The 15,000-nt window shown below is 49.7% G+C and overlaps 1 protein-coding gene across 8 annotated transcripts in view; it reads left to right on the top strand.

Moving 5' to 3' along the window:
- LOC148065653 (glutamate receptor 3-like) overlaps window positions 1–15,000 on the top strand; it is a 93,285-nt gene that overhangs the window by 72,726 nt on the left and 5,559 nt on the right. For 6 of the 8 annotated variants that reach the window (XR_015713335.1, XM_087807938.1, XM_087807937.1 and 3 more), the window contains exons 12-13: window positions 1,740–1,938; window positions 13,965–14,212. Coding sequence is in view for 5 of the 8 variants with exons in the window: in XM_087807938.1 (XP_087664064.1) it covers window positions 1,740–1,938; window positions 13,965–14,212 (447 nt within the window). In the remaining 3 variants the exon portion in view is untranslated. Of the gene's footprint in view, window positions 1–1,739; window positions 1,939–13,964; window positions 14,217–15,000 lie in introns of all 8 variants that reach the window. The other 2 variants (XR_015713336.1, XR_015713337.1) reach the window with 1 other exon arrangement.

Below are 15,000 nucleotides of genomic sequence, written 5' to 3'. Positions count from 1 at the left end.
GAATAAAATGTCATTTTGTTGAAAAGAAGAAAAAACAATAGAATTAAAGAGAAAGAACATAAAAAAAAAACTACATTAAAAATGACTCTAAACTCAAACTTTAAATACATTTAACAATATACCAAACAAAAGATAAATAATGTAAAATATAATGTTGGCTCTGCAGAAGATCTTTGTGACGAGGTGTCACTCAGAGTTGATGTTGTGAGTGACAGGTCGACCAGCACAGACACAGACTGTAAACAAACTTGGATCAATACAGAAGCTCTCAGTTGCTTAGCAACCGTGGCTTCAAGGACACTGGCTAGAGAAACACACAACGCACACAACGCACACAACGCACACTGTTGACTCTGGTGACGTCGAGCACACAAGTGAGAGGACGAGCAGAAGAAGATGTTCAGATCACAAACACACACCTTGACTGTTGCCGTACGGAATGGAATGATCCAGTAAACTGTGCGGAGAGAAGTTAATGTTGTTGTTATTAGCAGCTCCGTCATCTGAGGCTCGAACGTTAATTCATGCTTTTATTGTGTCAACTGAAAACTACAACTCCCATAATGCACTACAGCAGTGGGATCCTCTTTACCCTCTTAAGTAGAAACTATTTATATTTATATTTTTCTAACCTAGTTACTAAGAAGTCACTTCTTATATATTTCTAAACATTTTTTATATATATTTTTATTTTAATAAAATTAATCATTGTTTTATTGTTGTATTTATTCATTATCAGTTGAGTTTCATTCCACAGAGAATGGAAACTATTTTTAATTGTTTGAAAATGTTTGTTTTTATTGTAATATTGTTCGATTCCAATAGAATCAAACGTTCTTTTGTTGCCACACGAAGTTGAAAAGTTACATTGAATCTAACAAACCTGGTTAGAACACAAACATTATTTCTTTATTGATGTAATATGACAACAGTTTCAGTTGATAAATATTTATTTACAATAACATTAGATATGTTGTGACAAGCTAACGGCTAATGTTAGCATCTCAGCGTGTGCGTCGAGTTGTGACTGTGATTGTAAAAGTTTGAGAGAAGAAATGATTAAATAATAACAGTTTGAGAGAAGAAATGATTAAATAATAACAGTTTGAGAGAAGAAATGATTAAATAATAACAGTTTGAAAGAAGAAATGATTAAATAATAACAGTTTGAAAGAAGAAATGATTAAATAATAACAGTTTGAAAGAAGAAATGATTAAATAATAACAGTTTGAAAGAAGAAATGATTAAATAATAACAGTTTGAAAGAAGAAATGATTAAATAATAACAGTTTGAAAGAAGAAATGATTAAATAATAACAGTTTGAAAGAAGAAATGATTAAATAATAACAGTTTGAAAGAAGAAATGATTGAATAATAACAGTTTGAAAGAAGAAATGATTAAATAATAACAGTTTGAAAGAAGAAATGATTAAATAATAACAGTTTGAAAGAAGAAATGATTGAATAATAACAGTTTGAAAGAAGACATGATTAAATAATAACAGTTTGAAAGAAGAAATGATTAAATAATAACAGTTTGAAAGAAGAAATGATTAAATAATAACAGTTTGAGAGAAGAAATGATTAAATAATAACAGTTTGAAAGAAGAAATGATTAAATAATAACAGTTTGAAAGAAGAAATGATTAAATAATAACAGTTTGAAAGAAGATTGAATAATAACAGTTGTTTCTTAAGAACAGTGTTTAGCTCTCAAGCTTGTCTCTCGGCTCGCAGGTCTCTGTCCGGACGCATCGTGGGCGGCGTCTGGTGGTTCTTCACCCTCATCATCATCTCGTCCTACACCGCCAACCTGGCCGCCTTCCTGACCGTGGAGCGCATGGTGTCGCCCATAGAGGGCGCCGAGGACCTGGCAAAGCAGACGGAGATCGCCTACGGCACCTTAGACTCCGGCTCCACCAAGGAGTTCTTCAGGGTGAGTCCAAGACTGTGTCATCTGAGGCCATGGTTCTCAACAAACTAGAGATTCTCATGAACCGTGATCAGGTCGTTTTACAAGAGGATGTTTTTACACAGAAAGCCAGGAAGACATTTTCCCTTCATGCCTGGAAAGTAGAACTAATTCAATAATGAATTCTGAAGCACAGAGCTGTTAGTTCGCTGTTATATCTTTGACAATGAATTCTGGAGCACAGAGCTGTTAGTTCGCTGTTATATCTTTGACAATGAATTCTGGAGCACAGAGCTGTTAGTTCACCATTATCTTTGACAATGAATTCTGGAGCACAGAGCTGTTAGTTCGCCGTTATATCTTTGACAATGAATTCCGAAGCACAGAGCTGTTAGTTCGCTGTTATATCTTTGACAATGAATTCTGGAGCACAGAGCTGTTAGTTCGCTGTTATATCTTTGACAATGAATTCTGGAGCACAGAGCTGTTAGTTCGCCATTATCTTTGACAATGAATTCTGGAGCACAGAGCTGTTAGTTCGCCGTTATATCTTTGACAATGAATTCTGGAGCACAGAGCTGTTAGTTCGCCGTTATATCTTTGACAATGAATTCTGGAGCACAGAGCTGTTAGTTCGCTGTTATATCTTTGACAATGAATTCTGGAGCACAGAGCTGTTAGTTCGCCGTTATATCTTTGACAATGAATTCTGGAGCACAGAGCTGTTAGTTCGCCGTTATATCTTTGACAATGAATTCTGGAGCACAGAGCTGTTAGTTCGCCGTTATATCTTTGACAATGAATTCTGGAGCACAGAGCTGTTAGTTCGCTGTTATATCTTTGACAATGAATTCTGGAGCACAGAGCTGTTAGTTCGCTGTTATATCTTTGACAATGAATTCTGGAGCACAGAGCTGTTAGTTCGCCGTTATATCTTTGACAATGAATTCTGGAGCACAGAGCTGTTAGTTCGCCGTTATATCTTTGACAATGAATTCTGGAGCACAGAGCTGTTAGTTCGCCGTTATATCTTTGACAATGAATTCTGGAGCACAGAGCTGTTAGTTCGCCGTTATATCTTTGATAATGAATTCTGGAGCACAGAGCTGTTAGTTCGCCGTTATATCTTTGACAATGAATTCTGGAGCACAGAGCTGTTAGTTCGCCGTTATATCTTTGACAATGAATTCTGGAGCACAGAGCTGTTAGTTCGCCGTTATATCTTTGACAATGAATTCTGGAGCACAGAGCTGTTAGTTCGCCGTTATATCTTTGACAATGAATTCTGGAGCACAGAGCTGTTAGTTCGCCGTTATATCTTTGACAATGAATTCTGGAGCACAGAGCTGTTAGTTCGCCGTTATATCTTTGACAATGAATTCTGGAGCACAGAGCTGTTAGTTCGCTGTTATATCTTTGACAATGAATTCTGGAGCACAGAGCTGTTAGTTCGCCGTTATATCTTTGACAATGAATTCTGGAGCACAGAGCTGTTAGTTCGCTGTTATATCTTTGACAATGATTTCTGAAGCACAGAGCTGTTAGTTCGTTGTTATATCTTTGACAATGAATTCTGAAGCACAGAGCTGTTAGTTCGCTGTTATATCTTTGACAATGAATTCCGAAGCACAGAGCTGTTAGTTCGCTGTTATATCTTTGACAATGAATTCTGAAGCACAGAGCTGTTAGTTCGCTGTTATATCTTTGACAATGAATTCTGAAGCACTGAGCTGTTAGTTTGTTGTTATATCTTTGACAATGAATTCTGAAGCACAGAGCTGTTAGTTCGCTGTTATATCTTTGACAATGAATTCTGAAGCACAGAGCTGTTAGTTCGCTGTTATATCTTTGACAATGAATTCTGAAGCACTGAGCTGTTAGTTCGCTGTTATATCTTTAACAATGAACTCTTGAGCACTGAGCTGTTAGTTCGTTGTTATATCTTTAACAATGAACTCTTGAGAACTGAGCTGTTAGTTCGCTGCTATATCTTTGACAATGAATTCTGAAGCACTGAGCTGTTAGTTCGCTGTTATATCTTTGACAATGAATTCTGAAGCACAGAGCTGTTAGTTCGCTGTTATATCTTTGACAATGAATTCTGAAGCACTGAGCTGTTAGTTCGCTGTTATATCTTTAACAATGAACTCTTGAGCACTGAGCTGTTAGTTCGCTGCTATATCTTTGACAATGAATTCTGAAGCACTGAGCTGTTAGTTCGCTGTTATATCTTTGACAATGAATGCTCTCACTCTCAAGGCTTCAAACAAACACAGAGTTGATTTGATGAACACACTTTAGCTCAGGACTTTACGGTCCAGTAAAAAAAAGGCTGTTGTGTTCAGGTCTGAAGTTAAAAGTCTCACCTGGTCACGACTGCAAATCACTGTTAAATAACTAGAATTTGTCCATATTTTGTCTCTTGAATTCTTGTTCAAAGCTTTAACAATGTAGTACACATGTCAGGCTCTAGGAGGCGACATGGAGCAGAAATACGGAATGACAGTTTTTAACTGTGAATTAAAAAAGACGATGACATCATCAAAGTGTGACGACAACACGAAGCAACGTTTACACGTAACCTCTCGACGACTGACTGATCGCTCGTGACAATCCGTCTGAATCTTGGCCGTGATTAAGAATCTCATTCGTCAGCCTCGAAGCAGACGTTCCTCGGCAAATGGAAATGTCATTCACGTCTAAAGTCCAGCCGAGTCGCGTCTATTTTTAGATGGGCGTGATTGCTGCGAGACAAACACAGAGTCTCAGGGGTTCGGAGGCTCGGGGTCCGCGGGGCGCTGAGGAATCATGACTGGATCTCCTGCGAGACCACGTTCAGAGGAACATCGTGTTGGGGTTCTGTGGCGACTCGTGGCTGCCATGATGGTCGCAGCAGAACCGGATCAACCTTCTCAGTCAACAAATGACAAGGTTGAGGATCATCGTCACAAACCTGGAAACATCTGGAACGTGTTCATGAATTATTGACGATAATAGAATCCAGTGAACAAGTGTTTGGTTCATTGCAAAGTCATTTTTATATTGATATATATCAAATATATGATCTATTATTAAATTAGTGTTTATTATATAACAATAAAATAAAAATGAATACCAAGAAACTTCACTTTAAAAGACTTTCAGGAGCCAAGGTCTCAAGATGCTCCACAGACATTTATTTTCTCTTATAATGTTTGGAATTCATTTTTTTATGTCATTTGAAAGAAACTGTCAACTCATCGTTAACTTGCTAGTTTAGCTAGTGGCTAACAGTGCTAGCTTAGCTAGTGGCTAACAGTGCTAGCTTAGCTAGTGGCTAACATTGCTGGCTTAGCTAGTGGCTAACAGTGCTAGCTTAGCTAGTGGCCAACAGTGCTAGCTTAGCTAGTGGCCAACAGTGCTAGCTTAGCTATTGGCTAACAGTGCTAGCTTAGCTAATGGCCAACAGTGCTAGCTTAGCTATTGGCTAACAGTTCTAGCTTAGCTAGTGGCCAACAGTGCTAGCTTAGCTATTGGCCAACAGTGCTAGCTTAGCTAGTGGCTAACAGTGCTAGCTTAGCTAGTGGCTAACAGTGCTGGCTTAGCTAGTGGCCAACAGTGCTAGCTTAGTTAGTGGCCAACAGTGCTAGCTTAGCTATTGGCTAACAGTGCTAGCTTAGCTAGTGGCTAACAGTGCTAGCTTAGCTAGTGGCCAACAGTGCTAGCTTAGCTATTGGCTAACAGTTCTAGCTTAGCTAGTGGCCAACAGTGCTAGCTTAGCTAGTGGCCAATAGTGCTAGCTTAGCTAGTGGCCAACAGTGCTAGCTTAGCTAGTGGCTAACAGTGCTAGCTTAGCTAGTGGCGAACAGTGCTAGCTCCATTCATTCTAAGATGAGAATGTCGACCTCGTCACATCTTCTTCCTGTAGATCTTTAATTGAACAACAAACCTTTTATTATTTAAATGTGTAGACGTTATTTAAATGTGTAGACATTATTTAAATGTGTAACCATTATTTAAATGTGTTGACGTCAAAGTGTGTTCAACAGTGATTTCTATGATTTTTTCTGCTGGATAAGGAAGTAAATCTGAGTCGTGATGAGAAACAAGATCATTATGAAGATAGAAAATGAGTGAAAATGCTGCAGGTAGAAAGTTTGAATATTTATTTTGATGCCAAGAACACGTCAGACATGCGGATGTTGTCACCTGTCAATCACGGCTCTGGTGTCGACACGAGTCATATGTTGACGACTATCAACTAACGACGTTAGCGCCGCCGCGGTCGACCACACTCTGGCGCCGGAACCTCCGTGTAGCCCAGAGAGGAATCTCAATCTTCACGCCACCAGCTGTTCTGGTCACGTGACCGGCGTTTACACGAACACGAGCGCATGTGTCGGGAGTGATTCACGGGCGGGCGCCGGACCAGAAGCCATCACGTCTGCGGGGAATTATTGATGTGGCTGCGGCCGCCGCGCTCGCCGACGCGCTCCTGATGAGACGCGACATGGACGCACAACATCATGAAAAATGAATGGAACTAGTGGAGCCGCTCGTGTGAGCAGAGGTCACCTCAGGTCTCCTCAGGTCTCCTCAGGTCACCTCAGGTCTCCTCAGGTCTCCTCAGGTCTCCTCAGGTCACCTCAGGTCTCCTCAGGTCACCTCAGGTCACCTCAGGTCTCCTCAGGTCTCCTCAGGTCTCCTCAGGTCACCTCAGGTCTCCTCAGGTCACCTCAGGTCACCTCAGGTCTCCTCAGGTCTCCTCAGGTCTCCTCAGGTCACCTCAGGTCTCCTCAGGTCACCTCAGGTCACCTCAGGTCTCCTCAGGTCACCTCAGGTCTCCTCAGGTCACCTCAGGTCACCTCAGGTCTCCTCAGGTCTCCTCAGGTCTCCTCAGGTCACCTCAGGTCTCCTCAGGTCACCTCAGGTCACCTCAGGTCACCTCAGGTCTCCTCAGGTCTCCTCAGGTCTCCTCAGGTCACCTCAGGTCTCCTCAGGTCACCTCAGGTCACCTCAGGTCTCCTCAGGTCTCCTCAGGTCTCCTCAGGTCACCTCAGGTCTCCTCAGGTCTCCTCAGGTCACCTCAGGTCTCCTCAGGTCACCTCAGGTCACCTAAGGTCTCCTCAGGTCTCCTCAGGTCTCCTCAGGTCACCTCAGGTCTCCTCAGGTCACCTCAGGTCTCCTCAGGTCTCCTCAGGTCACCTCAGGTCACCTCAGGTCTCCTCAGGTCACCTCAGGTCTCCTCAGGTCTCCTCAGGTCACCTCAGGTCTCCTCAGGTCTCCTCAGGTCACCTCAGGTCTCCTCAGGTCACCTCAGGTCACCTCAGGTCTCCTCAGGTCTCCTCAGGTCACCTCAGGTCACCTCAGGTCTCCTCAGGTCTCCTCAGGTCACCTCAGGTCTCCTCAGGTCACCTCAGGTCTCCTCAGGTCACCTCAGGTCTCCTCAGGTCACCTCAGGTCTCCTCAGGTCACCTCAGGTCACCTCAGGTCTCCTCAGGTCACCTCAGGTCTCCTCAGGTCTCCTCAGGTCACCTCAGGTCTCCTCAGGTCACCTCAGGTCTCCTCAGGTCTCCTCAGGTCACCTCAGGTCACCTCAGGTCTCCTCAGGTCACCTCAGGTCACCTCAGGTCACCTCAGGTCTCCTCAGGTCACCTCAGGTCAACCCGTGAGTCGCGGCTCGTATTGATTTATTCAAGTTGTTTCAGGGACGGTTTTAGTTGAAGGAACCAAAGAATGGTGACTCGTCTGGTGCGAGTCTCTCTCAGGATACGAAGCTCAGCGAGTGTCTGATCGAGGCTCAGCAGAGACGTGACCTTTGATCCTCCGGAGGAAGCTCTTCATCTGTTGACAACACAGACCTGCTTCAGTCACTCGTGATGATGTCATCACTCAGTCACATGACTGCTGATAAATGACATTTACAACTTCTTGAAAGTCACGAGTCACGGAGGGATGTTTGTTGTTAACACCGTTAGGAACGTAAAGTCGTTTAACATCTGAAAATGTTCTTTTATTTTGTTGGTTCACACTTTTATGAGTGACTTCCTGCCTGAACCATCGTGTTCGTCTCTCGTCCTGTGAGTCCTGTGAGTCCTGTGAGTCCTGTGAGTCCTGTGAGTCCTGTGAGTCCTGTGAGTCCTGTGAGTCCTGTGAGTCCTGTGAGTCCTGTGAGTCCTGTGAGTCCTGTGAGTCCTGTGAGTCCTGTGGTGGATGAAGCTTCTGTTTTACAGCGTTTGAAAGATGTTTTTCGAGATGTTTCTTCAAACATTACGTTGACTTTACTTCAGCCTCTTCATGTGACTTCTACTCCTCGGGTGATTGACATGTTTGAAGGTGATTGACATGTTTGAAGGTGAAGAATGTAGTCAAGTCTCTACTCTCTCATGTTCAATGTTATGACTTTAGTTTTTGTTCCACTTGTTTATGAAAACTTGCACCACAGCGAGTATTAAATGTAGCCATTAGCTGAAGCTAAATTGCTAACAAAGGAATCTGACATGACCTTGCGTGGGTCCGGAGATGACCTTTGAAAATCTTACCTAACATTGATATTACATTCATACTCGTTCTTTATTTGGAATCAAAGACACACTCTGTCAATCAAACTACAGTAGAATCCTTGTAGGTTCTACTGTAAATAGAGTCCAGAGGTTCGTGGATGTTGATTGAATTGAACTCACGGTTGACGTGTTCCTGCTGTGACCTGCTGTGACCTGTTGTGACCTGCTGTGACCTGCTGTGACCTGCTGTGACCTGCTGTGACCTGTTGTGACCTGTTGTGACCTGTTGTGACCTGTTGTGACCTGCTGTGACCTGTTGTGACCTGCTGTGACCTGCTGTGACCTGCTGTGACCTGCTGTGACCTGTTGTGACCTGTTGTGACCTGTTGTGACCTGTTGTGACCTGCTGTGACCTGTTGTGACCTGCTGTTCCTGAAGCAGAGAGTTTGTCTCCGTCTGTCGGCGGCGTCGCTCCACGCCGCGGCGTCTGCTGCGCGACAGATTGTCAGACCTCAGGCAGCTGGCGTGGAGCCAACACCTCTGCATCGCCCTCAATGCTCGCCTTCAACCCTCGCACTATACGCTCGCCCTATACGCTCGCCGTCTACGCTCGCCCTATACGCTCGCCCTATACGCTCGCACTATACGCTCGCCCTATACGCTCGCCTTCAACGCTCGCCCTCAACGCTCGCCCTCAACGATCGCACTCAACGCTCGCCCTCAACGCTCGCCCTCAACGCTCGCCCTATACGCTCGCCCTATACGCTCGCCCTCAACGCTCGCCCTCAACGATCGCACTCAACGCTCGCCCTATACGCTCGCCCTCAACGCTCGCCCTCAACGATCGCACTCAACGCTCGCCCTATACGCTCGCACTCAACGCTCGCCCTCAACGCTCGCCCTCAACGCTCGCCCTCAACGCTCGCCCTATACGCTCGCCCTATACGCTCGCACTCAACGCTCGCCCTCAACGCTCGCCCTCAACGCTCGCCCTCAACGCTCGCCCTATACGCTCGCCCTATACGCTCGCACTCAACGCTCGCCCTATACGCTCGCACTCAACGCTCGCCCTCAACGATCGCACTCAACGCTCGCCCTCAACGCTCGCCCTATACGCTCGCCTTCAACGCTCGCCCTCAACGCTCGCCCTCAACGATCGCACTCAACGCTCGCCCTCAACGCTCGCCCTCAACGCTCGCCCTATACGCTCGCCCTATACGCTCGCCCTCAACGCTCGCCCTCAACGATCGCACTCAACGCTCGCCCTATACGCTCGCACTCAACGCTCGCCCTCAACGCTCGCCCTCAACGCTCGCCCTCAACGCTCGCCCTATACGCTCGCCCTATACGCTCGCACTCAACGCTCGCCCTATACGCTCGCACTCAACGCTCGCCCTCAACGATCGCACTCAACGCTCGCCCTCAACGCTCGCCCTATACGCTCGCCCTATACGCTCGCACTCAACGCTCGCCCTCAACGCTCGACCTCAACGCTCGCCCTCAACGCTCGCCCTATACGCTCGCCCTATACGCTCGCACTCAACGCTCGCCCTCAACGATCGCACTCAACGATCGCACTCAACGCTCGCCCTATACGCTCGCCTTCAACGCTCGCCCTCAACGATCGCACTCAACGCTCGCACTCAACGCTCGCCCTATACGCTCGCCCTATACGCTCGCCCTATACGCTCGCACTCAACGCTCGCCCTCAACGCTCGCCCTATACGCTCGCCCTATACGCTCGCACTCAACGCTCGCCCTCAACGATCGCACTCAACGCTCGCCCTCAACGCTCGCCCTATACGCTCGCCCTATACGCTCGCCCTCAACGCTCGCCCTCAACGCTCGCCCTATACGCTCGCCCTATACGCTCGCACTCAACGCTCGCCCTCAACGATCGCACTCAACGCTCGCCCTCAACGCTCGCCCTATACGCTCGTCTTCAACGCTCGCCCTCAACGATCGCACTCAACGCTCGCACTCAACGCTCGCACTCAACGCTCGCCCTCAACGCTCTCCCTCAACGCTCGCCCTCAACGCTCGCCCTCAACGATCGCACTCAACGATCGCACTCAACGCTCGCCCTCAACACTCGCCCTATACGCTCGCCCTATACGCTCGCCGCCTACGCTCGCCTTCAACGCTCGACCTCAACGATCGCACTCAACGCTCGCCCTCTGCGGTCGCCCTCAACGATCGCACTCAACGCTCGCCTTCAACGCTCGACCTCAACGATCGCACTCAACGCTCGCCCTCTGCGGTCGCCCTCAACTCTCGCCCTCAACGATCGCACTCAACGCTCGCCCTCAACACTCGCCCTATACGCTCGCCCTATACGCCCTCAACGATCGCACTCAACGCTCGCCCTCAACACTCGCCCTATACGCTCGCCCTATACGCTCGCCGCCTACGCTCGCCTTCAACGCTCGCCCTCTGCGGTCGCCCTCAACGATCGCACTCAACGCTCGCCCTCAACGCTCGCCCTCAACGCTCGCCCTCAACGCTTGCCCTATACGCTCGCCCTATACGCTCGCCCTATACGCTCGCCGCGTACGCTCGCCTTCAACGCTCGCCCTCAACGATCGCACTCAACGCTCGCCCTCTGCGCTCGCACTCAACGCTCGCCCTCAACGCTCGCCCTATACGCTCGTCGCCTACGCTCGCCTTCAACGCTCGCCCTCAACGCTCGACCTCAACGATCGCACTCAACGCTCGCCCTCTGCGCTCGCACTCAACGCTCGCCCTATACGCTCGCCGCCTACGCTCGCCTTCAACGCTCGCCCTCAACGCTCGCCCTCAACGCTCGCCCTCAACGCTCGCACTCAACGCTCGCCCTCTGCGGTCGCCCTCAACGATCGCACTCAACGCTCGCACTCAACGCTCGCACTCAACGATCGCACTCAACGCTCGACCTCAACGCTCGCCCTCAACGCTCGCACTCAACGATCGCACTCAACGCTCGACCTCAACGCTCGCACTCAACGCTCGCACTCAACGATCGCACTCAACGCTCGACCTCAACGCTCGCACTCAACGCTCGCCCTCAACGCTCGACCTCAACGCTCGCACTCAACGCTCGCCCTCAACGCTCGCCCTCAACGCTCGACCTCAACGATAGCACTCAACGCTCACCCTATACGCTCACCGTCTACGCTCGCCTTCAACGCTCGCCCTCTGCGGTCGCCCTCAACGCTCGCCCTCAACGATCGCACTCAACGCTCGCCCTCAACACTCGCCCTATACGCTCGCCCTATACGCTCGCCCTATACGCTCGCCGCCTACGCTCGCCTTCAACGCTCGCCCTCAACGCTCGACCTCAACGATCGCACTCAACGCTCGCCCTCTGCGGTCGCCCTCAACGATCGCACTCAACGCTCGCCCTCAACGCTCGCCCTCAACGCTCGCCCTCAACGCTCGCCCTCAACGCTCGCACTCAACGATCGCACTCAACGCTCGACCTCAACGCTCGCCCTCAACGCTCGCACTCAACGATCGCACTCAACGCTCGACCTCAACGCTCGCACTCAACGCTCGCCCTCAACGCTCGACCTCAACGCTCGCACTCAACGCTCGCCCTCAACGCTCGCCCTCAACGCTCGACCTCAACGATAGCACTCAACGCTCACCCTATACGCTCACCGTCTACGCTCGCCTTCAACGCTCGCCCTCTGCGGTCGCCCTCAACGCTCGCCCTCAACGATCGCACTCAACGCTCGCCCTCAACACTCGCCCTATACGCTCGCCCTATACGCTCGCCCTATACGCTCGCCGCCTACGCTCGCCTTCAACGCTCGCCCTCAACGCTCGACCTCAACGATCGCACTCAACGCTCGCCCTCTGCGGTCGCCCTCAACGATCGCACTCAACGCTCGCCCTCAACGCTCGCCCTCAACGCTCGCCCTCAACGCTCGCCCTCAACGCTCGCCCTATACGCTCGCCCTCAACGCTCGACCTCAACGATCGACCTCAACGATCGCACTCAACGCTCGCCCTCTGCGCTCGCCCTCAACGCTCGCCGTCTACGCTCGCCTTCAACGCTCGCCCTCAACGCTCGCCCTCAACGATCGCACTCAACGCTCGCCCTCTGCGGTCACCCTCAACGCTCGCCCTCAACGATCGCACTCAACGCTCGCCCTCAACGCTCGCCGCCTACGCTCGCCTTCAACGCTCGTCTCAACGCTCGCCCTCAACGCTCGCCCTCAACGCTCGCCCTCAACGCTCGCCCTCAACGCTCACCCTCTGCGGTCGCCCTCAACGCTCGCCCTCAACGATCGCACTCAACGCTCGCCCTCAACGCTCGTCCTCAACGCTCGCCCTCAACGCTCGCCTTCAACGCTCGCCCTCAACGCTCGCCCTCAACGATCGCACTCAACGCTCGCCCTCAACGCTCGCCCTCAACGATCGCACTCAACGCTCGCCCTCAACGCTCGCCCTCAACGCTCGCCCTCAACGATCGCACTCAACGCTCGACCTCAACGATCGCACTCAACGCTCGCCCTCTGCGGTCGCCCTCAACGATCGCACTCAACGCTCGCCCTCAACGCTCGCCCTCAACGCTCGCCCTCAACGCTCGCCCTCAACGCTCGCCCTCAACGCTCGCCCTATACGCTCGCCCTCAACGCTCGACCTCAACGATCGACCTCAACGATCGCACTCAACGCTCGCCCTCTGCGCTCGCCCTCAACGCTCGCCGTCTACGCTCGCCTTCAACGCTCGCCCTCAACGCTCGACCTCAACGATCGCACTCAACGCTCGCCCTCTGCGGTCGCCCTCAACGATCGCACTCAACGCTCGCCCTCTGCGGTCACCCTCAACGCTCGCCCTCAACGATCGCACTCAACGCTCGCCCTCAACGCTCGCCGCCTACGCTCGCCTTCAACGCTCGTCTCAACGCTCGCCCTCAACGCTCGCCCTCAACGCTCGCCCTCAACGCTCGCCCTCAACGCTCACCCTCTGCGGTCGCCCTCAACGCTCGCCCTCAACGATCGCACTCAACGCTCGCCCTCAACGCTCGTCCTCAACGCTCGCCCTCAACGCTCGCCTTCAACGCTCGCCCTCAACGCTCGCCCTCAACGATCGCACTCAACGCTCGCCCTCAACGCTCGCCCTCAACGGTCGCCCTCTGCGGTCGCCCTCAACGATCGCACTCAACGCTCGCCCTCAACGATCGCACTCAACGCTCGCCCTCAACGATCGCACTCAACGCTCGCCCTCAACGCTCGCCCTCAACGGTCGCCCTCTGCGGTCGCCCTCAACGCTCGCCCTCAACGATCGCACTCAACGCTCGCCCTCAACGCTCGCCCTATACGCTCGCCCTATACGCTCGCCCTATACGCTCGCCCTATACGCTCGCCCTATACGCTCGCCTTCAACGCTTGCCCTCACCGCTCGCCCTCATCGCATCAACGCTCGCTCTCACCGCTCGCCCTCAACCCTCACCCTGATGCTGCGAAAACTTACACCCAGCAGTGAGAGTTGAAAGATCTTGTGTAGCCATTAGCGCAGCGGTGCCGTCATGCTAACATGTTGATTGTCGTCGTGTCTAACCTCTGCTCTTGTCTCCTGCAGCGCTCCAAGATCGCCGTGTACGAGAAAATGTGGTCGTACATGAAGTCGGCCGAACCGTCGGTGTTCGCCAAGACGACACCGGACGGCGTCGCTCGAGTGCGAAAGTCGAAGGGCAAGTTCGCCTTTCTTCTCGAGTCGACGATGAACGAGTACATAGAGCAGCGCAAACCCTGCGACACCATGAAGGTCGGAGGGAACCTGGACTCCAAGGGCTACGGCGTGGCCACACCCAAGGGCTCGGCATTAGGGTGGGTGGGATGATATAACCTCGTTATAGTATCTCACCCACGCTGATGATCTACTTCTCTTCTGCGCTCGAGGCTACATCCACCTGTGCTTTATTAACGTCTGCTTGGATATATATACATGCATGTGTATATAAATATATATGCATGTATATATATACATGCATATATATATGTATATACATGTATGTATATATATACATATATACATGCATGTATATACATATATATATACATGCATGTATATATATATATATATATGACGAAAACATGATAAGATGTAAGATAAATATAACCTTTAGTGTTGATCTTTAAGAAACAGTTTAAAACTGTGTGATAACATAATAATAATCACATTAAAACAATTATAATAATGATAATTATAATAATAATAATAATAAATGATATATCAAAGAAAATTATGACATTTTGTCGATCCTTATAGTTCATGAAATGTTTAACGTTACAAAATTATAAATACATATAAATAAATAAATAATGAACGTGATTCAAAACTGAACAAAATAAATGAATTGTTTATAAACATATGAAGTTAAAAGTCTCTGATGACGTGTGTGGATGTAGCCTCGACCTGTGAATCCATGCAATGTCTCTCAGCCTCTCACCCTCCTCTTCCTCACCCTCTCACCCTCCTCTTCCTTCTCTTCCTCCTCCTCTTCCTCACCCTCTCACCCTCCTCTTCCTTCTCTTCCTCCTCCTCTTCCTCACCCTCTCACCCTCCTCTTCCTCCTCTTCCTCACCCTCTCACCCTCCTCTTCCTCCTCCTCTTC

The sequence above is a fragment of the Callionymus lyra genome, chromosome 14 (genome assembly GCF_982586985.1).
Source record: "Callionymus lyra chromosome 14, fCalLyr1.hap1.1, whole genome shotgun sequence".
In the NCBI taxonomy this organism is placed as follows: domain Eukaryota; kingdom Metazoa; phylum Chordata; class Actinopteri; order Syngnathiformes; family Callionymidae; genus Callionymus; species Callionymus lyra.
Note: the sequence above shows the minus strand (reverse complement) of the source record. Positions and strands in the feature narration are given on the sequence as shown.